The following is a 24,713-nucleotide window of genomic DNA, read 5'->3' as shown; positions in this document are numbered from 1 at the left end:
AGTCATCCTACACTTCTACCAAACTCCACAAATCCCACATTACGTCATCCCACACTTCTACCAAACTCCACAAATCCCACATTACGTCATCCCACACTTCTACCAAACTCCACAAATCCCACATTACGTCATCCCCACACTTCTACCAAACTCCACAAATCCCACATTACTTTATCCCCGCACTTCACCCAGACTCCACAAATCCCACATTACGTCATCCCACACTTCTACCAAACTCCACAAATCCCACATTACGTCATCCCACACTTCTACCAAACTCCACAAATCCCACATTACGTCATCCCCGCACTTCACCCAGACTCCACAAATCCCACATTACGTCATCCCACACTTCTACCAAACTCCACAAATCCCACATTACGTCATCCCCACACTTCTACCAAACTCCACAAATCCCACCCGCCAGTTTTCTAACATATCCGTGTGTTTTGGTGTTGTTGTTATCAGACTCCCAAGATGACTTCAATGCATCCTTGCGTGAGTTTACACGAATATAACAAACCTTTGCCTTCAGTGATCGTACCGGTTGAATGCGCGACATGGAGAGAGACAAACACGGCAAATGATCAGTGAACGTTGAGCGGAAGATGTCTGGACTGTATGTTGGTAGCAATTGTGAGATATATCACCAAGTACATTCCATTAACCAGCGCACAGCAGCGCGTCGGAACGCCGTCGTCACTGGTAGGCTGACATCTATGCCAAGGAAGGCAGATGCAGATTATCGGCAAAGTGCGTTTTTTAAAATTAATCTATATTTTTTAATAGGAAAAAAAATATTCAAAACCTCTATCATGTTTTTTTTAAATTGCCGGTTAAACGTAATTTAACGCAACCGGTGGTTCGCCTACTATTTCAAGATTGGCCTTCACCAAAGGAATGGGGAATGTCCACCAACGGCTAAAGTCGACAGAAGCGTGTTGAAGCAAACGGTGCAGTGTTTGCTTAAACACGTTAATATTATTAATCCTTGATCGTTTCTGCGTGGATTAAATATCGGCAGTTCTATAGTTTTGACAGATTTTTCCGTACCTACTAAATGGATGGCCCCTTACTCCACGCGTGGGAGTGTGATGCCCTCTACTGTGTGCAACAGAGATCACTCCAAGAAGGGGTCTCAGAGGTAGCTCTGTTATGTCCGCTTCCACGGGCCGTTCTGTGACACGAAGGGCTGCACTGTGCTGTGAGAGGTCGGAGCGTGAATACTTTGCCCTGACGTCGATACAACGATTAGAATTAGAGATAAAAACTCGGCAAAGTCAACATACTTATACTCATATTACAGTCCTGAGGTTCTGAAAAGCTCATATTTGTCATTATGTAATTACTTAATATTTTAATGGTTAATTTCACGTGAGAAAAAAAAACCACGTGAAGCATCACACAGCCCTTGTGAATCATCAAGTGAAGCAGCATTAATCTGTTTATGTTTTATTGCAGTACGCTACCTGGAGTGGCTCATAGGATTTGGAAAAAGGCGAAATTCACTCGGTAATTTTTAAAAATACATTATACATTTAATTCAGCAACTTATCTTCGGGCAACCTTTTTTTTATTCTAAACGGCGCCAAATGAGTTTTTGTTATTGTTGTTGTTACAATTGTAAAAATGCGGCATCGTATTTATACTGACATGTACAGTATCTGTTGTGTTCATGATAATAATTTGCGACCTTTAAATTGTAGCTTTTTGTAGCCAATGCAAACAAAAAAATCCATAATTACTTTTCGGTTAAACCACGTACGAGTTTTATACCAAATATCTTGTCGTCGCCATGTTTACACGTTCATTGTTGTTTGTATGTGGACAGTGTATCGATCACATTTTGACCGATGCAAACTCCTCCTCCCTCCACCATCCTCCTCCTCCTTCCTCCACCTTCCACCATCCTCCACCATCCTCCTCTCTCCATCATCCTCCTCCCACCACCATCCTCCTCCTCCATCCTCCACCATCCTCCACCTCTCTCCTCCATCCTCCACCTCTCTCCTCCATCCTCCCACCACCATCCTCCTCCTCCCTCCACCATCCTCCTCCTCCCACAACCATCCTCCACCATCCTCCACCTTCCTCCTCCTCTCTCCACCATCCTCCTTCCTCCACCATCCTCCTCCTTCCTCCTCCATCCTCCTCCATCCTCCACCATCCTCCTCTCTCCACCATCCTCCACCTCCCTCCACCATCCTCCTCCTCTGTCCACCATCCTCCACCTTCCTCCACCATCCTCCTCCTTCCTCCACCATCCTCCACCATCCTCTTCCTCTCTCCACTATCCTCCACCATCCTCCACCTTCCTCCACCTGCCTCCACCATCCTCCACCATCCTCCTCTCTCCACCATCCTCCACCATCCTCCTCCTCTCTCCACCATCCTCCTCCTTCCTCCACCATCCTCCACCTCCCTCCACCATCCTCCACCATCTTCCTCCTCTGTCCACCATCCTCCACCTTCTTCCACCATCCTCCTCCCTCCACCATCCTCCTCCCACCACCATCCTCCTCCTCGTCCCTGCACCATCTTGCTCTTCCCTCCACCTCCTTCCTCCACCAAGAAGTGAGCAGACGATGTTTGTTGCACCACGTGAAAACATAGACATGCAGTTTTTACACATTCAGGCACACAGCCTTCTGGGAGTACAATTGACCAAGAAAAAACTCCACACACTCGTTTTGTTTGGTTCTCTTCGGTAAAGTCACATAGATAGAAAACTTGTGATAAAAATTAAGTGAATGAAAATTAAAAAAAACATTAATGTAGACTGTAGCCTGATTCTTAATCGTAGTGAGTGTACTGTCAGTCTATAATGTAGACTGTAGCCTGGTTATTAAGCTGGGTGAGTGTACTGGCAGTCTATAGTGTAAACTGTAGCCTGGTTATTAAGTTTGGTGAGTGTACTGTCAGTCTATAATGTAGACTGTAGCCCGGTTATTAAGCTGGGTGAGCGTACTGGCAGTCTATAATGTAGACTGTAGCCTGGTTATTAAGCTGGGTGAGCGTACTCGCAGTCTATAATGTAGACTGTAGCCTGGTTATTAAGCTGGGTGAGTGTACTGGCAGTCTACAATGTAGACTGTAGCCTGGTTATTAAGCTGGGTGAGCGTACTCGCAGTCTATAATGTAGACTGTAGCCTGGTTATTAAGCTGGGTGAGTGTACTGGCAGTCTACAATGTAGACTGTAGCCTGGTTATTAAGCTGGGTGAGCGTACTGGAAGTCTATAATGTAGACTTATTCTTGATTCTTTCGGTAATAAAAAATCAAATAAGAATAATTCAAAAATTAAATTTTTATAAAAAAATAAAGATAAAAATGTAAAACAAAAACCACGACGTGTCGATCACAACACAATCGATCGTCTTCAGAAGGAAAGAGGGGGATGGTCACCTAAGGCCACGGTTTATAAAGGTTTAAAAAATGGGCGTGGCACAAGAGCAAGAGCTCGTACGGCACAACGAAGTGGGTGGGGCATATGTGCCCTGGGGTTAGAGCGCACCAATGAGAAGCACGGAACGTGCCGTGCCCTGGGGTCAGAGAGCACCAATGAGAAGCACGGAACGTGCAGTGCCCTGGGGTCAGAGAGCACCAATGAGACGCACGGAACGTGCCGTGCCCTGGGGTCAGAGAGCACCAATGAGAAGCACGGAACGTGCAGTGCCCTGGGGTCAGAGAGCACCAATGAGAAGCACGGAATGTGCAGTGCCCTGGGGTCAGAGAGAACCAATGAGAAGCACGGAACGTGCCGTGCCCTGGGGTCAGAGAGCACCAATGAGAAGCACGGAACGTGCCGTGCCACAAAACGTCTCGGTGTCAGAACGAAGTGGGCGGGGCATATGGTAAGACAACAATAAAACGACACAAATCAAGTCACGACTTGACTTGTGCTCCCTAGACAAGAAAACACAAATCAAGTCATGACCCAAAGTGGTTGATGACATCTTTCCAATGATTGGTGAGGGGATGATTATAATCTAACAAAAAAACTAACAAAAATGGGGGCGGGTACGTTTCCTCGGCCAGCGCGGCTCGTAAAGACTGTACAGACTGTATAGACTGTATAGACTGTATAGACTGTAAGTCCTCGCTTAACGCGTTGCGGTGTTCACACGAGAACGCGCTGTTGCTGTAACGCGGTTCTTCCTTTTGGGAACGCTTTTTCGCACAACGCGGAACGCGCGCCGTTATAACGCCATTCATGAGCGGTCGATGACGAACTACTTTCTTGAGCTGCGCGGTGTAGTGATACAATGCGCGGGATGAAACAGTAACGCGGTGGCGTTCCCCCAGTTATGTTTCCCACCATCCCACCGTGTGTAGTAGTAGTTGTGGTGGTGGTACGTCGCATCTCGCCAAACTTTATCGTGACATTATTTACGGGGACATTTCTCTTCTTGGTAGAAGGGAAGTAATAAAATAATAAAAATAAAACATAATAAAAGAATTCTCACGACGTTTCGGCCACAACGCAAGCAGCCGTCATCAGGTGAAAACCAGGTATGTCGAGGCGACAGACCTGTCGAAGCGACAGACCTGGTTTTCACCTGAGGACGGCTGCTTGCGTTGTGGCCGAAACGTCGTGAGAATTGTATTTTATTATATTTTATTTTTATTATTTTATTACTTCCCTTCTACGTGACTTTACCGAAAGAACCAAGAAGATGAATCCCTGCAGTCACGAAAGCTTTATACGGGGAAATTGTTTTCAAGTGAACGCGTTTTTCGCTTTACTCGGCACTTTTCAGCAACGCATCTACGGAAGAGCGCTCTAACGAGTCGGCGTTCTGTGGAGTCGCGCTGAGCGAGGTCTGCCTGTGTTCCGTGCAAACAAGGTTTCTATTTGGTGTTTGAACATCTTAACACCTCTTTTACTGCTAGAAAGGGTAAACTCCTAGTATAATATTTTCATACGTATACACTGCTATTCATTCAGCCATAACGAGAAGGACAGGGTGGTTTCGAGTACAGACATGTGCTGCCGAGGGTTGCCATCTCGTCAGGTTTGAACCCGGGCATTCTGGGAATTGGCATCTGTGCTCGGTCGACGGCAGGAATCCGTTTGTAGTGAGATCTGGTAGCGGTATTGCTGTGTTGAACTTCATCATCACAGTGTATGTGGACAGCTTTGATAGACTTGGGCTTTGAGAAATATGCCTGTGTTTGGTCCACAGTGGACATGGTGACAGCCCTACGTGTGCCCCCCCCCCCCCCGTCCCATGCCTGTCTCGTGGTTTTCACACGAGGTGGACCTGCTAAGAAGCATCGCCTCCTGTTGTGTTTACAGACGTGAACTGTGGAATTCTGACCGTAGCCAATGCTGTTTGCACTCAAGATAGAGTGGCCAAATGCAGCTGCAATGACGGGTGAGTTGAATGTTGCTTCTTCTACCAGTTACGTTTCTAAAGGGCCTGAATATGGGAGGCCATTTTCTATTATCAATCTCCTTCCTTGTGTCCTGCCATAACACTGGTTTATCCAGTATCTGACACGTGATAGGGGCCAGCAGTGGAAAGACTATGGCTCATGATGTGGCCCAGTCTGTGTCCCTGGCAAGGATCCTTTTCGGCGGATGGCCCTGTGTCTCGCTGGGGTCACACGGGTCGATAGAGTAGCCCACTTACGGACGTTGACTTGTGACCTGCCAACTTAAAGGAGATTCAGACATACCTAGCTCAGCGTATCCGGGACTCAACGCGATCGTATTTTTTACAATCTGCTTGCCTTTTGATTGCAACACCTGTGTGCTTGAGTTAGTTCCACTTAGATAGATTCTGGCTTTTGTAAAGCCTACGGCCTTTTGTGGGAATGTATGGATGCAGGGCTGGATTCAGGTTCTTGTAGGCCCTAGGCACTTCTGTTTTGTAGGCCTTCAGTGATAACTTTCTCCAATTCCTACTGCTGCTGCCCCATGTTACTCCAGTCGCTGTCACTCCGCTTGTTTCACGCGGTACATCGTCCAGCCGCTGGACAGATGTCGTCACTGCTGATACCGTTCATTGTTAAGTCTGTGCCCTCATTCGATGGGAGTGCGCTGTGTGCCGCAGATAAGCAGATTTTAATTGTTATTGGTGCACATTTTTTTGCAATGAAAAAATCTAAAAAGGTTCATTTCTGGTGTTAATTTATCTCACCTTGTGAAAAAATATATTGACATTGACACGACTCTGCCTCTTTGTATGTACACTGTGCCTATCCTTGCTATATAAATATATTTATTCAATAAGATATCTTGGTCAAAATCTTTGTCATACAAACAAAAATAAACGTGGTCAAAATTAGTTTTTGTAGCCCTTTAGTTTTCGTAGGCCATAAGCACAGTGCCTACTGTGCCTATTGGATAATACGGCCCTTATAATGTATATAAATAGAACTTCTTTCACACAGTACATATTCAACCGTGCTAATCGGAGGTGCGAGAATGGCTGTTTGGAAACACGAGCAGCCAATGGGCCCGGGAGACTATTGAGGATTAACAAGTGCCCCGGACCACTTTTGAGGCAAGCGGCACGATTTGCCATGTACCAGTCGACTGCTCTCACACGCACTTCCGTCCCCGAAGGCTCCAAGTGTGGCCTCAACCTGTTTGCAGGTTCCCAATTGAAAGCAGGCAACGTAGATGCGTGATTGTGTGGCTCTGTTGTGATGGGCCACAAGTAACGGGATGCTTCTTGCCAAAGATACGTGTTGGTCGGGTCGCCCAACGTCACCTGCCAAGCCAACGGGAGGTGGTCGGATAACCATCCGGAGTGTAAACGTAAGTGGCGCGCTGAAGGCCCCCAGTCTTCCTGCACTTTGTCTCTAGAGGTGCTTGAGTAATCCCCCCCCCCCGACACACACATGACAAGTGATGTTGCCCTCTCATTGAGGATCACAAATTAATTATTACTGCTGCTGCTGCTGCTTTCGTGTCGCGCAGCAATCTTGACATTTAAATGTTGTATCATTTTACTCTTTTTTGTTCACTTAATTTTTGTTCCATTTGTGAATGTTTTGAATTGCCTTTACCTTACACACTGCCTGTCTTCACGAGACAACATAGCTACGGACGCTGCTGTAATGGCAGCGCTGACAACTGGTGGCTCTTTAAGTATGTGTTTACGGTTTGTTCTGTAATCCAAACAAACCGACATTCGTGGTAAGTTGCCTTGGTTATCTTGTATGTCAATAGCTTTAGTTTTACATTTAACAATTTCACTATATTACTTCAGAGACCAATCATTGCGCCGTGCAATAGAATATCGCGTGTGCTTGCCACCGCGCCGAAGAGCTGTAAATTAGAAAGAAAATAATCTGTCTGTTGCATTTGCAGCGAGGGCGTGCAAAGAGCTGCCACACGTACACGGAGGCCAGAAAGAAGGCGATGGCGGCACAGTTGGGAATACCGTTCACTTCAAGTGCAACGAGGGGTAAGGCTCCGCGGAGTCTCGAACTTGGCAACTTCTGGCTGAAGACACGAGCCGATGGCTCCGAGGAACGCCTTGTAACCCCAGGTGCTGCCTCTGCCGCTTTGATGGCACCCGAGGCTTGTGGAGATTAAAGTTACCCATAATCCTGTCCCACTCCCGGAGGGTTTTGGGTCGGGCGAGCATACTCGTCCGTGTTCAAATCCTACCGGCAACGTCCATCACTACTTATTCTCATTCCTCACGTGTCAGAGGGACCGTGGCCCTCTGAAAGTCCTCGGGGGACCGCCAGATCCCTATGTTTAGCTTGTAACACCGATCGTTTTGCTGGCCATATGGTGCAAGACTCAAAATGTATAATCTCCTTCCGTTCCTCTCTCGAAGCCTCACCACCTCTTCTCCATCGCCCCCTCTACTCCATCCCGTCCCTCCCCTGTAGCCCTTCCGTGACCCCCACGTGACCTCTGTCACGGTCACTCATTCCTCGGCATTGTGCCCCTGTCATCTAAATCACCCGATTGCTGTTACCGCTTTTAAACTTTGTACAGCGCCTTGAGCTAAGGCGCTCTATCAATATAAAATGAGATGACGAGATTTTGAACGAACACGATTACGTTGACACACTCCGTTGCATTGCAGATTCAGACTGGAGGGCGAGAGCACGCTCACCTGCCTTGAGACTAAGGAGTGGTCGTCACCGCCTCCTGCGTGCGACCGTGAGTTACTCACTCTCTCTCTCTCGTCTCCTCTACAGGGTCTTCCTCACTTCGCATACATTTGTAATGTGAGGTTATATCCGGGTCGTTGACGTATCACAACTCGTCACGATGATTGGCTCTGCCGGTCCTGGTCCATAGCCAATGGGGGGAAGCCTAGGGGCGTGGCCCTGACGTAATGGAAAGGTGACAGCTGTAAGTAGAGGATTGGTTCTGCTGGCTTTGGCCACAGCCAATGAGGAGATGAGTCAGGGGCGTGGTCCCGGGAGCTTACGAGGGAGCCTGGACCATTCCATGGAGGCTAACCAGGATTGGTGGAAACGTACCAAGTGACCCGGGTATTAAATAGGGGTGGAGACGAACGACACGTGGTCAGAACGGGAACGAACAGAGGAAGGGGGCCACGCGGGAGCGGGGCTCCGGATTGCCACGTGGCAGTGTGTCTCTCTCTCTATCTGTCCCTCTCACGCTGCCTGTCAGCAGCGTGAAGGAAAGCTGTAATACAAGTTGAATAAAAGACCGGATTCCAGAAGTCGCCACAACGAGCTTTATTACACATTGATTGGGCAAATTATCATGGGCTCGTTGTACAAATACGGGCCAGACTGTTGTTCTGAACGTTGAATGCTTCGTACATTTCCAACTGTTATTGTTTTTAATTATATTATCAGGAGCATGGAAATTTGAACCGTGATTACATTTCTCCGTCCCTTCAGCTTTCTGCGGAAAACCACCTCCACAGCGTCACGCACAACTTGCCGTAGCTTACGGCCGCAGGGAACTCTACCGCGTGGATCAGTACGCGTACTTCTACTGCGACGAGTACTACAGGTATCCCTCGCCTGGCTTTTACCTGACCTGCAAGGAAGAGGGTGGCCGAACGACTTGGGACACGGACCACCGGCGGTGCAACCGTAAGTCATTCAGCTGATGCATTAGCGAGGGTGGACATTTTCACAGATGTTGAATGCTGCAACCTTACAATAGGTGTGTTTACATAAACACATTCCTGAGGAAGGAGCTGGTAGGAACGTTGGGTTACTCGGTCAATGGCCAGGGTCAACGGCGGCGTGGTGTATTCCGCAAATATGCCCGACTGTGAGGGCGTGAGTAGGTTAAACGTTGAGTTTTATAAGGGCACCACGGGGTGCCCAGCCCCTCCCCACCCAGCCCCACCCCCCACCCAGCCCCACCCTCCCCACCCATCCCCTCCCCATTCTCCCCACCCCGCCCCACCCCACCCTCCCCACCCAGCCCCTCCCCACCCTCCCCTCCCCACCCAGCCCCTCCCTGCACGACGGACAGACGGACACAATAATCCCCTGTGGGCTGGTGTAGCCAGAGGTTCCTACCAGTATATTTAGAGCTGTGTTGCACCATTTACCTTGGTCTGCAGCAAATTCTGGAATAACTATCGAACTTCACCCAGGTAAATAATGGACTCCATACTTTGACGTAAAGCTTTCGTGACTGCAGGAATTCATATTCTTGGGTCTTTCGGTAAAGTCACGTAGATAGGTTGAAAGAAAATAACAAAAAATAACAAACCAACAAAAACTACCACGTTTCGATCGCAACACAAGCAATCGTCATCAGGAGAAAAAATAGCGGGAAAGCTGCTGAGGCAGGATGTTTTAAAGGTTTGAAATGGGTGCAGCCCAAGGGTCAAACTAGCCACACGAGTAGGCCAACATTTTCGGGTGAGTAGTTTACTTTAATTTAAGATATGCAATATAGTAATGAAATAGACTGAAATTAACCATTAATGTCGATACATATATCAACCGGGGGAATCAATTACAGTCTTGGATGGGACACCTGGAACGCATGAATCCTAGCATTATACCCCTCTACATCTCGGTGGCGAGATGTTAACAACCTCGCCTGATATACAAGAGATCGTGGGTTCGATCACGACCCTGACGCCTGCATATTTGAAGTTGACATATTTCTCTCCCTGTGGTCGCGTGGATTTTTATCCAGGGTCCTCCGGTTTTCCCTCCACGTTTAGTAAACGTGCGTTTAGAGTATTTGGCTGCTATACATTTCCACACGATAAGCCGCTTCGTTGATTACACTGGTCAACACACTTTTCTGGCATAAGTTATTCCAACGGTAATTTTGAGGTGCTGATTCCAAATCTGGCATCAGTTTTTGTCTATCACATCAGGTTTTTGAGATATCAAATATTCCATTTTCAATAAAAACTGCAGAAGAAAAATATTAAATAAATGTGGATTTCTACATAAAATTATATTATGAACACACTATCCTAAAAATACAGCACCATATTTTAATACTAAAGCAGTCACTGACTCGCAACAACTTGCAATCATAAGTGACAGAGTTAATTTTGGCTAAAATCAATGAAAATGGGGTATGCCGATAGCATAAAAATGAGATGTGAGAGAGCAAATCTGAGATCAGATTTTGAATCAAAACCCTGAAATTAGTCTAAAACAGCTGCAAAAGTCCAGGCCAGAATTTTTTTTTTTTGTTGACCAGTGTGATCATTTGGGGCAGCCAGGTCGCTTCTGAAAAACAGCCACACAGCTGAGTGATGCCTTACCTGGTAAAATAAAAAAAAATAGATTTTAGTTTACCACCAAGTCCTTGCAGCAAAGAAACAACTGTACTGTATTTATCTTCTTGGTTCTTTCGGTAAAGTCACGTAGAAGGGAAATAATATAAGAACCAAGAAGATGAATCCCTGCAGTCACGAAAGCTTTAGATCTAAATTTGTACTGTATTTATGCTGATATATGGGCCATGATTGACGAGAAAGGCTCCATTCCATGCCACCACTTTAAATATAGGTGCATCGAAGTTGCAGTGTTTCATATACGTTGCTGTGCTGCATTTGAAGGCGTCAACAAAGTAACGTGTGGAAGAGTCGCATATCCAGCTCACCTTCATGCGTGCCACAGCTCAGCGGAGAAGAGTCACCGTAACTCTCTCCGACCTCAATGAGCCCCCCGAAGCGTCATCACATCGCACGACTGCATCGCGCCTCCGATTAGCACGATTGGCTACGTACGGTGCGGAAGACGCTCAGCATGCACACATCGCATTGAGTGCACGTGAGTGCTTCAAGAACCCGGTAGCATCCACGCTTCTCTCGTTCTGTTCACAGGTGAGGAATGCGCGCGCCCTGATCAGATTCCCAACGGGAAGTGGGAGGGGAACGTCACCATTGGCAGCAGCATCACCTACTCGTGCGACGAGCAGTGAGTGGAACTGCTTTGAATTCACAGTGCGCGAAGCGCTGCTTTGCAAAATATGCAGCCAGTCGTGCAGTGCAACTCCCTTTATCCGGATTCGTAGGGGTTCCTACATGGGCGGTTTCTCGTGACCTTGTTCGTTTATTCAAATTTGACGCATTCTATCTGAGCTATAACCCGCGGATGAGTATGGATGAATAGAATTGCACTTACACCATTGGAACCTCATTTGCCAGTAAAAAATATGACGATTGTTTTTTTACCCTTCTATCTGGCAACAAAACTGACACCTTTTTTTTTTACGAGGAGTCATGTTTGCATAGACCACAATACCTGTAGTCATGATGCAAACAAAAAACATAACTCTGATAATGTATGCACTGTCCTTGAAGTTGATTGGTCCACACCCGAGACAGCTTTCCTTAGAGCCTAGTCTCACATGGGTTGGGCCAGATGACGCCAAAAGGCGCACAACTCAAAGGCAATGCACCATCAGAGTATGAGAGCTCGGGGTAAGCATTTACACCACTGGAACCTCATTTGCCAGTAAAGAAAATGATAATTGGTTGTGCGCCTTTTGGCGTCATCTGGTCCAACCCATGTGAGACTAGGCTCTAAGGAAAGCTGTCTCGGGTGTGGACCAATCAACTTCAAGGACAGTGCATACATTATCAGAGTTATGTTTTTTGTTTGCATTATAACTACAGGTATTGTGGTCTATGCAAACATGACTCCTTGTAAAAAAAAGGTGTCAGTTTTGTTGCCAGATAGAAGGGTAAAAAACCAATTATCAGAATTGCACTTGCTTTACAATTTTTGGGAGAACAACTCCAATTAAATATTAAAACAACGTGAAGAACGCGCCGGCACTTCCGTGACACGGCCCCGTTCGCAGGAAGATGTCGGTTCCGCTTGCGGATCCCTCGCTCTTATCCACACAGGGGGACATTTTTTGTCAACGATCCCAAATCACTCGTGCCCTTTCACCCGTGCGATGACCCGGGCAATACCGAGAGCGTAGCACTCCAGGAGGGACTTGTCTTCGTAGAGGCGTGGATCGTACAAAACTTTTGCCGCCGCTCGTGGTCGTTTCCTCGAGTGCAGGGGGTCGTCAACCTGCAGCTCCGTGACGTCGTTTGTTAAGGACCCGCCATCTTGTATTCACCCCATAGTGCTTTGCGGCTCTTGAATTATTGAGTTCGTTTTGTTACCGAATTCGCAACAAAAAATTGTCTCTTCTCGTTGTTTTGGTTGCTGAGCCTTGGGCCAATCAAAGCAAAAGCTCAGCCGAAGGTTTGTTGTCCTTACTCTTAGTTCTTTCGGTAAAGTCACGTAGGTAAAAAATGAAATTAAAATTAATAAAAATAAAAATCACGACGTTTCGGAGGCAACACAAGTCTCCGTCATCAGGTGGGACCGTCACAGCCAGATTTGTTGTCCTTCTCCGCGCACATCCAATGAGCACGGTCGGCTACGTACGGTGCGAAAGAAGTTCAACATACATTCACACATATGTACATCTGAGTTGAGGTCATTTATGGACACTCTAAAATGCGCCGTGGTTGTTGAAAGCGGTGCAAACATGTCAGGCCATGCTAGACGAGCTGTCACCCTAAGTTAATTCACAATCGCGATATTTACCAGCTGACTCTCTGTGTTTGCAAAGTAAATCTCGTGAAACTGTAAGCATTACCCATTTGCATGGAAAAAATGTTAAGGCAAGCTATGCTTCATGTCTCACGATTTATTTATCTTGTAAAAACAAGACAGTTCGCTAGTGTATACGGTATTGTGTTTGGTGAATTAACTTCCAGCAACGATGTTGTTTTAGTTTCAGAGTGGAGGGTGAGAGCACGCTCACCTGCCTAGAGACTAAGGAGTGGTCGTCACCGCCTCCTGCGTGCGACCGTGAGTTGCTCACTCTCTCTCTCTCTATCTCGTCTCCTTTACAGGGTCTTTCTCACTTCACATGCACCACTTTCCTATTTGTGCAAATAATCATGAACTCATCTTCTTGGTTCTTTCGGTAAAGTCACGTAGAATGAAAATAATAAAATAACAAAAATAAACCAATAAAATAAGTCTCACGACGTTTCGGCCACTCTGTCTTCTCGACAGACCTGTTCTCCACCTGAGGACGGCTGCTTGCGTTGTGGCCGAAACGTCGTGAGACTTATTTTATTATGTTTTATTTTTATTATGTTATTATTTCCATTCTACGTGACTTTGCCGAAAGAACCAAGAAGATGAATCCCTGCAGTCACGAAAGCTTTAAATCGAAATTTTATCATGAACTCGATTACGAATACGGGCCAAACTGTTGTTCTGAACATTAACTGCAGTACATTTCCAACGGTTTGGTTTTGAATGATATTATCAAGAGGAGTGAAAAGTGCAACCGTGATTACATTTTTCCGTCCCTTCAGCATTCTGCGGAAAACCACCTCCACAGCGTCACGCACAGCTTGCCGTAGCTTACGACCGCAGGGAACTCTACCGCGTGGATCAGTACGCCTACTTCTACTGCGACGAGTACTACAGGGCTCCCTCACCCGGCTTTTACCTGACCTGCAAGCAAGAGGGTGGCCGAACGACTTGGGACACGGACCACCGGCGGTGCAATCGTAAGTGACGCAGCGGATGGATTGGCGAGGGATGTCCACTCTGGCATTGACATTTCAATGCTCCAGCGCTACATTGCGGGAGCTTAAATCAAGTTGACGTCTCGGTTCTTCCATTCATCTGCAACACGGTGCAAAGGGAGTTGCATCACGGGCTGAAACTTGCAACATTGTTCAGCATCACGCTATTACTGCTGATCAATCAACAGGGTCGTGATTGGTTGACATCGCAAGGTCTTGATAGGAACACAGTGGCAACTGTCGGCAACGAGATGGTTGCAGTTTTCTGAATGAATGTGTGAGGTTTTTGAATAATTAAACAATACATAATATCAGCAATGTAGTTATTTTATACGTTCCCATATTTAAGCAATGTATCTTTCAGTATTGAAGATATCAACAAAGTTACGTGTGTAAGAGTTGCATATCCAGCTGACCTTCATGCGAGCCACAGCTCAGCGGAGAAGAGTCACTGTAATTTTCTCCGACCTCATTGAGCCCCCCGCAGTGACATCGCATGGCACGACTGCATCACGCCTCTGATTAGCACAGTTGCTGTGCCGGCTTCAGCTAGCGCGGGGCCTGTAGCATATGTTATAAAGGGGCCCTAAAAAAAATTAAAAACACGTAAATATTAAAACACAACATTTTAACTTGCATGGTGAAGTTATTGTATTTTTTCATTTGCTATACAGCCAGATAATACGACAAATCGCTAACCTTAAACACCCAGTCGTTCATTAAAGTTGAAGGCGGTATAGTGATTTAAAGCTTTCGTGACTGCAGGGATTCATATTCTTGCTTCTTTCGGGGAAGTCACTTCGAAGGGAAATAATAAAATAATTAAAATAAAGCATCATAAAATTCTCACGACGTTTCGGCCACAACGCAAGCAGCCGTCCTCAGGTGAAGAACAGAGCTGTCGGAAAGACAGCGTCTTAATGAACACTGCCAAGCTTGGCAGCGTATTTTAAGCTGAGTGGGAGGAGCAGAGAGCCTTGACAAAAGAGTTTAAATATCAACTGAGGAATTTAGCATGTTGATGACAAATGCAGATATGGGGTTAGTCACTCCTTGTGGAATGAGTAGGCGGTGAGGGGTCTCAAAGTCATGGATCAGCACGGTTGGCTAAGAATATGGCGGTATAGTACTATAGTAATAGAGCAAGTGCAGAATCACTGAACTGGAATTGATAGCTTGAAAGCATTTAGCGCGGGGCCCTTGAAAGTGCACGGCCCGTAGCTACTACATGTGTTGTAGCTACTACACGTGTTGTAGCTACTACACGTGTTGTAGTTACTTTTGCTACTACGATAATCCAGCACTGCACGGTTGGCTACGTACGGTGTGAAAGAAATTCAACATACATCCACGCACGCATCACGTTGAGTGCACGTGAGTGCGTCAAGAACCCGGTGGCATCCACGCTTCTCTCGTTCGGTTCACAGGTGAGGAATGCGAGCGCCCTGATCAGATTCCCAACGGCAAGTGGGAGGGGAACGTCACCACTGGCAGCAGCATCACCTACTCGTGCGACGAGCAGTGAGTGGAACGCTCGGTGCACACACGCTCGGCTCCGTCGTTCGTCCCGCACGCCTCTGAACGATGACTGTGTTCGCCCGTCGTGTTTAGTTTCAGGATGCAGGGCAACAGAACTCTGGTCTGCCTCTACAATCATCAGTGGTCATCATCGCCCCCCGCATGTCAACGTGAGTAGCCCCTCTTGTCTCTTTTACTTCGGTTCACTTCCAATAACCCGTTCCTGTTAGCCCCAAGCACCACGAACTCGCGTTCGACGACCAGGCTAACTGTCCTTCAGTACGTTCACAATTGGGGGCCATCCATTTAGTACGTACGCATGGAGGGGGGAGAAGGGTTAACCCAAACGCGTTACGCTTGCGTATGGGGGGGGGGGTCTACTGACAATGTACGCGAGGGTGAAGCCTCAATAATAAATTGTCTACATTGGCCTTCAAATGATGTTAGATAGTCCGGGCGGTGGACTCTCTGTTTGCTTAAACACGTGAATAATATTAATCCTTGGTCGTTTCTGCATCGGCCGTTCTATAGGATTTGGGGGGGGGGGGTGCATCAGGCGAACGTACGCAGGTGGGGGATGGGGTGTAAAAAGTCCGCGTGCATACAGGAAAGGGGAGAGGGGTCAAGTTTTGACAGATCTTTGCGTGCCTACTCAATGGATGGCCCCTGTTTGTTTTTAGATTTGAAGCTTTCGTGACTGCAAGGATTCATATTCGTTTTTTCGGTAAAGTCACGTAGGTAAAACATTTAAATTAATGAAAGTAAAATAAAAAATAAAATAAAAATCACGACGTTTCGGAGGCAACACAAGCTTCCGTCTTCAGGTGGAACCTTCACAGCCACCTGAAGACGGAAGCTTGTGTTGCCTCCGAAACGTCGTGATTTTTATTTTATTTTTATTTTACTTTTATTATTTTTTTTCCTACGTAACTTTACCGAAAAAAACCTAAGAATATGGCGCCTGTTTGGTTTCGTACCGGGGGCGTGGAAAGTGATCCTACGATTGCGTGTCTCCGTCTCTTCAGCGTTCTGCGGCAAACCACCTCCACAGCCTCACGCGAAGCTTTCTCCAGCGTATGACAACAAACAGCAGTACTTCGAAAACCAGACGGTCCACTTTGACTGCGACGAGGACTACAAGTCTCCGTCAGATGGGTTTGACTTGTACTGCAGAAGAAAGGGTGACCTGATGTCTTGGGACGCGGACCACAAGCGGTGCAACCGTGAGTGACGCAGCGGATGGATTGGCGAGGGATGTCCACTCTGGCATTGACTTTTAAATGCTCCAGCGCTACATTGCCGGAGCTTACATGAAGTTTACGTCTTTCCATTCATCGTGGGCTGCAACACGGTGCAGAGAGAGTTGCGTCACGGGCTGCAACTTGCAACATTGCTCAGCATCACGTTTCTACTGCTGCCCACTCAACAGGGTCGTGATTGGTTGACATCGCAAGGTCTTGATAGGATCACAGTGGCAACTGTCGGCAACGAGATGGTTGCGGTTTTCCGAGTGAATGTGTGACGTTTTTTGAATAATTAGACGATACATAATATCAGCAATGTAGTTATTTTATACGTTGCCATATTAAAGTAATGTCTATTGATCAGTATTGAAGATGTCAACAAAGTAACGTGTGCAAGAGTTGCAAATCCAGCTGACCTTCATGCGAGCCACAGCTCAGCGGAGAAGAGTCACCGTAATTCTCTCCGACCTCATTGAGCCCCCCGCAGTGCCATCGCATGGCACGACTGCATCGCGCCTCCAATTAGCACGGTTGGCTACGCACCATGCTAAAGAAGTTCAACATACACACACACTCACATCACGTTGAGTGCACGTGGGTGCGTCAAGAACCCGGTGGCATCCACGCTTCTCTCGTTCTGTTCACAGGTGAGGAATGCGAGCGCCCTGCTAAGATTCCTAACGGAAAGTGGGAGGGGAACGTCACCACTGGCAGCAGCATCACCTACTCGTGCGACGAGCAGTGAGTGAAACGCTCGGTGCACACACGCTCGGCTCCGTCGTTCGTTCCGCACGCCTCTGAACGATGACTGTGTTCGCCCGTCGTGTTTAGTTTCACGCTGCAGGGCAACAGAACTCTGGTCTGCCTCTACAATCAACGGTGGTTATCATCGCCCCCCGCATGTAAACGTGAGTAGCCCCTCTTGTCTCCTTCACTTCGGTTCACTTCAAATAACGCCGTTTCTGTTAGCCCCAAGCACCATGAACTCGCGTACGACGACCAGGCTAACTGTCCTTCAGAACGTTCTCAACTGTTTCGTTTCGTGCCGGGGGGCATGGAAAGTGATCCCACGATTGCGTGTCTCCGTCTCTTCAGCGTTCTGCGGCAAACCACCTCCACAGCCTCACGCGAAGCTTTCTCCAGCGTATGACAACAAACAGCAGTACTTCGAAAACCAGACGGTCCACTTTGACTGCGACGAGGACTACAAGTCTCCGTCAGATGGGTTTGACTTGTACTGCAGAAGAAAGGGTGACATGATGGCTTGGGACGTGGACCACAAGTGGTGCAACCGTAAGTGACGCAGCGGATGGATTGGCGAGGGATGTCCACTGGCACAAAGTACGTACGTTGAACTTCTTTCACACCGTACGTAGCCAACTGCGCTCATCGCAGGTGCGGGAAATCGATCCCGAGTTGAACGTTCAAATGCGCGCGATTAAAACCCAGATTTTTTGCAATTTTGGTTTCTTGCAACTATTTTTTCTCCTCATCAGCATCCGTGTGCGGCACGCCTCCTGACCAACCTCACGCCAAGGTGAAGATTCCCGCCGGGCACGTTCACGGCCGCCGATACGACGTCCACGAGTACGTCTACGTCGCTTGCGACGATCGCTTCAAGAGCCTCGCCGGCGGATACTACATGTCGTGCGAGAAAGACGGCGGCGACGCAGCCGGGTGGGTCGTGGGCAGTTACCTCGGGTGCACACGTGAGTACGCTCCCATGCGGCACCTCGCGCACGCGCGGACAAGTGTAACGCGATGTCGCTGGCGCGTGTGGCGCAACGGTGCGCGCAGTGGCGGCGGTGGTGGTGGTGGCGGTGGTGGTGGTGGTAGCGGTGGCGGCGGTGGCGGTGGTGGCGGCGATGGCGACGGTGGTGGTGGCGACGGTGGCGGTGGTGGTGGCGGTGGCGGCGGGTGGCGGTGGTGGTGGTGGTGGCGGTGGTAGTGGCGGTGGTGGCGGTGGCGGCGGTGGCGGCGGTGGCGGTGGCGGCGGTGGTGGCGGCGATGGCGGCGGTGGCGGTGGCGGTGGCGGTGGTGGCGGTGGCGGTGTTGGCGGTGGTGGCGGTGGTGGTGGCGGTGGCGGCGATGGTGGTGGCGGTGGTGGCGGTGGTGGTGGTGGTGGCGGCGGTGGCGGTGGTGGCGGTGGCGGCGGCGGTGGCGGCGGTGGTGGCGGCGGTGGCGGTGGTGGCGGTGGCGGTGGTAGTGGTGGTGGTGGCGGCGGTGGTGGCGGCGGTGGTGGCGGCGGTGGCGGCGGTGGCGGCGGTGGCGGTAGTGGTGGTGGTGGCAGCGGTGGCGGCGGCGGTGGTGGCGGCGGTGGCGGCGGTGGCGGTAGTGGTGGTGGTGGCGGCGGTGGTGGCGGCGGTGGTGGCGGTGGCGGTGGTGGTGGTGGCGGCGGTGGCAGCAGTGGTGGTGGCGGCGATGGTGGTGGCGGTGGTGGCGGTGGTGGTGGTGGTGGAGGTGGCGGTGGCAGCAGTGGTGGTGGCGGCGATGGTGGTGGCGGTGGTGGCGGTGGTGGTGGTGGTGGAGGTGGTGGTGGCGGTGGTAGTGGCGGTGGTGGCGGTGGTGGCGGTGGCGGCGGCGGTGGCGGTGGTGGCGGTGGTGGTGACGGTGTTGGCGGTGGTGGCGGTAGTGGTGGCGGTGGCGGTGGTGGTGGCGGCGGTGGCGGTGGCGGCGGTGGTGGTGGCGGTGGCGGCGATGGTGGTGGTGGTGGTGGCGGTGGCGGCGGTGGCGGTGGTGGCGGTGGTAGTGGTGGTGGTGGCGGTGGCGGCGGTGGTGGTGGCGGTGGTGGCGGCGATGGCGGTGGTGGCGGTGGTGGTGGCGGTGGCGGTGGCGATGGCGGTGGTGGCGGTGGTGGCGGTGGTGGTGGCGGTGGTGGCGGCGATGGCGGTGGTGGCCGTGGTGGTGGCGGTGGTGGCGGCGATGGCGGTGGTGACGGCGGTGGCGGCGGTTGCAGCGGCGGCGGCGGCGGTGGCGGCTGTTTGACTGTCGCGTGGAGGAAACGACGGTGCCGGAATTTCGGTCGACGGGAACCTTGCGAAATCACCGAGTCCATCGGTGTTCAGATTCCTTCCAATGCCGAGGGCACATCGCACCAACGGCGTGCCACCGGGTGACATCGCCGAGCACGCAACCCCACCCGCCCTCTGCAGTATATTTTAAAAACGAACAAGCGGACGAGACGCTCCCTTTCCCTGTATCTTGACCTCGACATAGCGCAAAAGTACTTTTGTTATCAGAGGCCACCAGCCACACGGCCTTGTGGGTGTGCGTAACTTCTGCAGCATTGCTTCAACACAATCAAATGCCGGACCGCTTTCAACTTTCAATGTCTCATCAGGTCTGGTTCCTTAATTCTGCTACTTATATTGATGACTCCACTGGCGGAGCCAGTGGGGTGTGGGGGGGGGGGGGGTGGCACGTGCCCCCCCAATGATCCGATCAAAATTCTTAATTTCGATCGGATCATTGGGGTTTATTAGTAATCAATCGGCATTTTGCGACCCCCACTGCCACTGTGTAGTTTATTATGACGTGCCAGGGACTCTATGAGATGATAGGACAATAGTCCGAGTCCATAATTGGCGATAAGTAACGGCAAAGCGGTTATAAGTGACTCACAGAATTGTGCGCAGTTGCGTTATACAGTCCACGACTTCCCTGAAGGCATCAACATCTCCAGCGAGCGCGATGCCGATCACACAACACGGTTCGAATTCGACCCTCGATCGATGGCTGCGCCATCGCCGCACACGCATCGAATATAAAGCAAGTGACAAGTCCTTACTGACTAACAACTCCTCTATCATTTTCATTGCTGGAGGGGTTGCCCCCCCCTACCTGAAGATCCTGGCTCCGCCATTGGATGGCTCCCACCTGATGACGATTGCCTGCATTGCAATCGAAACGTCGTGATCTATTATTTTTCTACCCACGTGACTTTACCGAAAGAAGAGTATGAATTCCTGCAGTCGCGAAAGCTTCAAATCGAGATTGAGCACCGTTTTCTTTGTCTATGCATCTTTGACCCACCAGCCGAACTGTGCTATGCGCCCGGGGAAGTTGAGCACGGATTCTGGAGCGGAAACATCACTCTCGGGGGCTCCATCGAGTTCTCGTGTCAAAAACAGTGAGTGAGTGAGTGATGCGTTCGTGCCCCTTGTTGTACCTCGTCGACTTACCCAGAGATGTGTTGACTGCTTATGCATTTTCTAACTTGTATTCTCCACGACGACACTGTGTTGGCGAGCAAACGAATTGTAAATGTTGTAGTGGGGTTACTCTTCAACACACCCGTGTGCTGCACTACTAACGAATTTGGCACGTGCTGTTTACGTGGCAAACCTTACTCATTGGCTGTGTCGGGTGGTGGCGGGTTTAACGACACTTTTATATTTCGATTTAAAGCTTTCGTGACTGCAGGGATTCATCTTCTTCATTTATATTCACGCGATCTCACACAAAAAACCTATATAATGGATCCTATTGGTTGCGAAAGCCGACGTGTTAAACGTTTCTTATCTCAACGTAATTTACAGAGTGCCTTAACCAAGGCGCTTTACAAAGACTTGGCAATGGTGCAATGCGCCTGAATGTAACGGAGGAGAAGAGGCGAATGAAATAGATGGGAGGAAGCAATGGTGGCGAATCTGTGACGCGTGAAGTTGGTGAAAGCGAAATTGATGACAGCAGATGATGATGAATGGATTGGATGAATGAGTGTTAGCCGAGTCATGAGAATATGAAGTGGGAACAGTGACGGTGGTGGTGGTGGTTATGAGGGGGAGATTAAGGGGGGGACGGTCGGTCGTGGGGGTGAGTTGGCAACAATAAGTGTGAGTTCTGAGTGGGGAGTGGACACGAGTGAGCGATGCTTCATGTGGAGGGAAAGTTGGTTCCGCTGAAGGGGGGCGAGAGGAGAGGAAGAGCGGACGCGCGGATTGAGCCCTCGATTCGTTGTCCGTGCTTGTGCACCGCTGCCGACGTAGCAGCAGCAGCAGGAGCAGCAGCAGGAGCATCGCCCGACGATTTGTTTCACTTCTTCTGCAGCTTCACCTTGCGCGGAGCCAGCAAGCTGACCTGTGACTCAACCACGAAGAAATGGTCGTCGACAGCTCCGCGCTGCGAGCGTGAGAAACCGCCGTTAAAGCCTCCACCTTTCAGAATGCGCGTGGGCTTCGAACCTCGCGGGACGCACGCACGCGCACACGCACACACGCACGCACACGCACGCACGCACGCACGCACTCACGCACACGCACACACACATGCACACACGCACACGCACACACACATGCACACACGCACACACACATGCACACGCACGCACACACACGCACGCACATGCACGCACGCGCACACGCACACACGCACGCACACACACGCACGCACGCACGCACTCACACACGCACACGCACACACACACGCGCACACACACGCACGCACTCACGCACTCACGCACGCACACACGCACTCACGCACGCACATACACATACACGCACACACACACGCACGCACGCACGCACACTCACGCACACACACACGCACTCACGCACGCACGCACACACGCTCACGCACGCACACACGCACGCAGACACACACACACTGACGCACGCACTCACGCACACACACGCACTCACGCACTCACGCACACACAAGGACGGTGCAGAGGAGCGAGGTGTGTGTGTGCGTGCGTGTGACGAGAGAAGCTGCGTCCGCTTTAAGACGGAATAGAAGGGGAAGCTCTTTAGCCTGGGCCTAACGGTGAAGTCGGCAGTGCGGGTGACCGGCGGAACAGGGTTCTAGACTGTAGGGACAGCAGAGGAGAAGGGGTTTTTATTGAGTGGAGTTTGACCGAGGGCTTCACCAGCAGACGCGGGTTGATGGAGTCGAGTTAGATGCCAGGCAAGGGCGTAAGCTGCAGCGAGACCGCTTCCATCTCAAACTGGGTGGTGTTTTGCAGAGGTGGGACAAAGTCATTGTTATGCAAGTCCAAGTCGAGTCGCAAGTCATCAAATTCATGACTCGAGTCTGACTCGAGTCCAAGTCACATGACTCGAGTCCACATCTCATAGGTGGGACAAAGTCATTGTTATGCAAGTCCAAGTCGAGTCGTAAGTCATCAAATTCATGACTCGAGTCCAAGTCACATGACTCGAGTCCACACCTCTGGTGTTTTGGCTGCGCACAGCACTCGCAAGCAGACGTTAAATCAATGAACGCACGTCCGTCCGCCCGTCCGAAAGTCAAAGTAAAACATTATTCTACAACCTGTGGGCTTTGGGACCAATGTTGTCCAGGAGGATGTTTTAGTATGCAAGCTGTATGCTGGCTTCACCCTTCCACAATACAGGCGTCTTGGGTTAGAGCGCGTAAATATAAATACGAGTACAGATTGTAAATGTTGTGGTACTCAGATTGTAAATATTGTGGATTTCCTCTCTAACACACTGGTTTGTTCCTGTACTCGTGACGAATTGGCACGTTCTGTTTACGTGACAAACCTTCCTAGTTGGATGTGTCGGGTGGTGGCGGGTTTAACGACACGTTTATATTTACGCGATCTCACCCAAAAACCCTCTATTATGGTGGATATTGATCACGAAAGGTCTCCTACTAGGGGTTAAAGTGGCGTCAACCTTCATGGTCCCATCGGCAGTGCCCTGCATATTAAACAAACAATGCTGAGTCGGCACTGGCGTCTGGCACCCGCGTCTGGCACCCAGGTGTTACACGTCATCCGTGGAGCCCGTTCTCAGCACAACAGCCAGATTCGAGGTGCAAATAACTCCTGAGCAAAATATCAGCCAGAGGTTCAACTCAGCCCATCATCATCACACTGGCGCCAACAAAATGAGTAACCGTTTGTGGGAAGTATATGGAGGTCTGACTTTGAGTTGGGAGGTGGATTCCACGGCCCTCACCATAGGAATGTGGAATTTTCACAGTTGGCCTAGAGCTGTAAAGTGATGAGCATAGCTAAACGCCGATGTTGAGCGGGAGATGCTTCGGCTCGTGACTCTCACCGGTAATATTGATCCAGGAGTAGAACTGTGGCCTTCTCTCACAACGGATAAAGCGGCCGTGGCGTCTTTCATTCACAGAGACCTCCAACGCAACGCAGAGTAGCAACCACAGCGTGGGGGAGACACCTCGCCAAGGCAGCCCCACTCGAGGTCCAACTCGGAGGACGTCGTCGCCAACGCACGAGGGTAAGGTGCCATCCGCGCTACTCAGCAGAGCTGCGGATGAGACTCTTGTCGCTATCCGCGCGCACACACACACGTCCGTTTCGTTTTAAGAGCCGCATTACAGCTACCAGAGTACTCCGTGTGTGCGTTTGGAGTCTTTTCTTTTTTATCCGAAAACATATTGAAACCTTGCCAAGTTAATCTTTTGTCTCCGCAGTCAACAGCACGGCGCAGGTTCAACTTCCCTGGGATGAAACTGTGTCACCCAATCAACCCAGGGCAGCCAATCAACCCAATCAACCCAGGCTAGCCAATCAACCCTTGCCACCCAATCAACCCAGGCGAGCCAATCAACCCAATCAACCCAGGCCACCCAATCAACCCGGGCCAGCCAATCAATCCTTGCCAGCCAATTAACCCTTGCCAGCCAATCAACCCAATCAACCCTCGCCACCCAATCAACCCTTGCCACACAATCAACCCAGGCCACCCAATCAACCCATGCCACCCAATCAACCCAGGCCACCCAATCAACCCATGCCACCCAATCAACCCAGGCCACCCAATCAACCCAGGCCACCCAATCAACCCTTGCCACACAATCAACCCAGGCCACCCAATCAACCCATGCCACCCAATCAACCCAGGCCACCCAATCAACCCTTGCCACCCAATCAACCCTTGCCACACAATCAACCCATGCCGCCCAATCAGCCCAGGCCACCCAATCAACCCAGGCCAGCCAATTAACCCAATCTACCCTTG

The 24,713-nt window shown here is 50.0% G+C and overlaps 1 protein-coding gene across 2 annotated transcripts in view; it reads left to right on the top strand.

Moving 5' to 3' along the window:
• Positions 1–24,453, top strand: part of LOC144731207 (sushi, von Willebrand factor type A, EGF and pentraxin domain-containing protein 1-like) — a 47,533-nt gene extending 23,080 nt beyond the window's left edge. The window contains exons 6-26 of one of the 2 annotated variants that reach the window (XM_078612204.1): positions 469–498; positions 1,462–1,512; positions 5,299–5,377; positions 6,692–6,768; positions 7,324–7,420; positions 8,057–8,133; positions 8,850–9,047; positions 11,267–11,360; positions 13,186–13,262; positions 13,781–13,978; positions 15,424–15,517; positions 15,608–15,684; positions 16,540–16,737; positions 17,406–17,499; positions 17,590–17,666; positions 17,854–18,051; positions 18,255–18,467; positions 20,794–20,887; positions 21,808–21,887; positions 23,862–23,969; positions 24,166–24,453. In XM_078612204.1, coding sequence (XP_078468330.1) covers positions 469–498; positions 1,462–1,512; positions 5,299–5,377; positions 6,692–6,768; positions 7,324–7,420; positions 8,057–8,133; positions 8,850–9,047; positions 11,267–11,360; positions 13,186–13,262; positions 13,781–13,978; positions 15,424–15,517; positions 15,608–15,684; positions 16,540–16,737; positions 17,406–17,499; positions 17,590–17,666; positions 17,854–18,051; positions 18,255–18,467; positions 20,794–20,887; positions 21,808–21,887; positions 23,862–23,969; positions 24,166–24,365 — 2,411 coding nt within the window. In that variant the 3' untranslated portion in view covers positions 24,366–24,453. The remainder of the gene's footprint in view (positions 1–468; positions 499–1,461; positions 1,513–5,298; positions 5,378–6,691; positions 6,769–7,323; positions 7,421–8,056; positions 8,134–8,849; positions 9,048–11,266; positions 11,361–13,185; positions 13,263–13,780; positions 13,979–15,423; positions 15,518–15,607; positions 15,685–16,539; positions 16,738–17,405; positions 17,500–17,589; positions 17,667–17,853; positions 18,052–18,254; positions 18,468–20,793; positions 20,888–21,807; positions 21,888–23,861; positions 23,970–24,165) is intronic. The other variant, XM_078612205.1, reaches the window with a different exon arrangement.
• Positions 24,454–24,713: the final 260 nt, after the last annotated feature.

This window comes from Lampetra planeri, chromosome 38 (assembly GCF_965212315.1).
Source record: "Lampetra planeri chromosome 38, kcLamPlan1.2.h2, whole genome shotgun sequence".
NCBI classification, from domain to species: Eukaryota; Metazoa; Chordata; class Hyperoartia; order Petromyzontiformes; family Petromyzontidae; genus Lampetra; species Lampetra planeri.
This window is presented reverse-complemented; position numbering and strand designations above follow the sequence as displayed.